Source organism: Myotis davidii, unplaced genomic scaffold (genome assembly GCF_000327345.1).
Source record: "Myotis davidii unplaced genomic scaffold, ASM32734v1 scaffold43, whole genome shotgun sequence".
Lineage (NCBI taxonomy): Eukaryota > Metazoa > Chordata > Mammalia > Chiroptera > Vespertilionidae > Myotis > Myotis davidii.
Window position 1 is genome coordinate 1,351,137 of NW_006294590.1, and position 1,670 is coordinate 1,352,806.

At 58.5% G+C, this 1,670-nt stretch overlaps 1 protein-coding gene across 1 annotated transcript in view; it reads left to right on the forward strand.

Moving 5' to 3' along the window:
• AACS (acetoacetyl-CoA synthetase) overlaps positions 1 to 1,670 on the forward strand; it is a 15,160-nt gene that overhangs the window by 6,100 nt on the left and 7,390 nt on the right. The window contains exons 2-4 of the mRNA XM_015567221.1: positions 58 to 161; positions 850 to 970; positions 1,376 to 1,485. Coding sequence (XP_015422707.1) covers positions 58 to 161; positions 850 to 970; positions 1,376 to 1,485 — 335 coding nt within the window. The remainder of the gene's footprint in view (positions 1 to 57; positions 162 to 849; positions 971 to 1,375; positions 1,486 to 1,670) is intronic.

Genomic DNA, 1,670 nt, shown 5'->3' on the forward strand with positions numbered 1-1,670 from the left:
CTGCTCAAACTGCTTCTGAGGTTCGTTGAGCCCTGTGCCCTTTGACGTCATTTCCAGGAAATTACCACGACCTGTACCAGTGGTCAGTGGAGTCCTACGCAGACTTCTGGGCCGAATTCTGGACGTTCAGTGGCATCGTGTCTTCGCGCATGTATGACGAGGTAAGGGGGGGTTCTTGTCACGTGTCATCTTTATGGTTCTGTTCCAAAGTGAAGTGTTCATTTTTAGCCTTTCTCTCTTTCCTTTTTTTTTTTAAAATATATTTTATTGATTTTTCACAGAGAGGAAGGGAGAGAGATAGAGTTAGAAACATCGAAGAGAGAGAAACATCGATCAGCTGCCTCTTGCACATCCCCCACTGGGGATGTGCCCGCGACCCAGGTACATGCCCTTGACCGGAATCGAACCTGGGACCTCTCAGTCCGCAGGCTGACGCTCTATCCACTGAGCCAAACCTGTTTCGGCTCTTTCCTTCTTTTTTTTAAAAAAATACATTGTTATTGACTTCAGAGAGGGAGAGAGAAACATCCGTGATGAGAGAGAACCCTTGATCAGCGGCCTCCTGCAGGCCTCGCCACCCTGGGGATGGAGCCTGCATCCTGGGCCTGTGCCCTGACCGGGAATCGAACCGTGACTTCCTGGTTCATAGGCCCACGCTCAGCCACTGAGCCACGCCGACCGGGCTCACTCTATTTTGTGTGGGGAGAAGGCGGAAGCCCCAACTTCCCAGTTGAGGCCAGTTCAGGGTTTCGTCTGTCAAAGGGGGGATAGGAGGCCTCGGGCTTCCTGGGACGAGGCGTCTCGGTTCTTCATTTGCCCTGTGTGCCTGCTCCCTGTCGCTCCCCGTAGGTGGTGGACCCCTCCAAAGGGGTGGAGGACGTCCCCGAGTGGTTTGCGGGCAGCCGTCTGAACTACGCGGAGAACCTGCTGCGGCACCCGGAGAACGACAAGGTCGCCCTCTATGTGGCCAGTGAGTCCCGGGAGCCACGCCCACGTCCCCGCTCCCCCTCCTCCCTCCCTCCCGGGGGTGTCACTCCGGTGCCAGCACAGGAGCCCTGTTACAGAATCACCCCGTGGGCGCGTGGACCTGAGTGGGTGTCAGCACAGTCACAGGCCGTGAAGCCGTCACCCCTGAAGCCATCACCCCTGTCCGCTTCCACATCTTTTCTTTTTAACATATTTTTATTGTTTTCAGAGAGGAAGGGAGAGGGAGAGAGAGAACCATCAATGATGAGAGAGAATCATGGATCGGCCGCCTCCCGCACGCCCCCCACTGGGGATGGAGCCTGCAGTCCTGCATGTGCCCCGACCCGGAATCGAACCCTGGCCTCCTGGTTCCTAGGCCGGTGCGACCGTCCTCCTTTTTCTCCTGCAGGGGAGGGCAGGGAGGAGATCGTGAAGGTGACCTTTGAGGAGCTGCGGCAGCAGGTGGCGTTGTTCGCGGCCGCGATGCGGAAAATGGGAGTGAGGAAGGGAGACCGGGTCGTGGGTGAGTGTTTCGGGGAGAGAGCGAGGCAGAGGGCGGGGCCTGGGTGTGCCTCTCCGGGTGAGCCCGTGGGCACTCGGCTGTGTTTGCCAAGCGGGCGGAGAGCTGGCGGCCCTATCGCCGGGAAGGGGGACAGGCCCTGTCCGCCGTGTCAGTGGCAGGACCGGCTGGGAGCCCTGCTCAG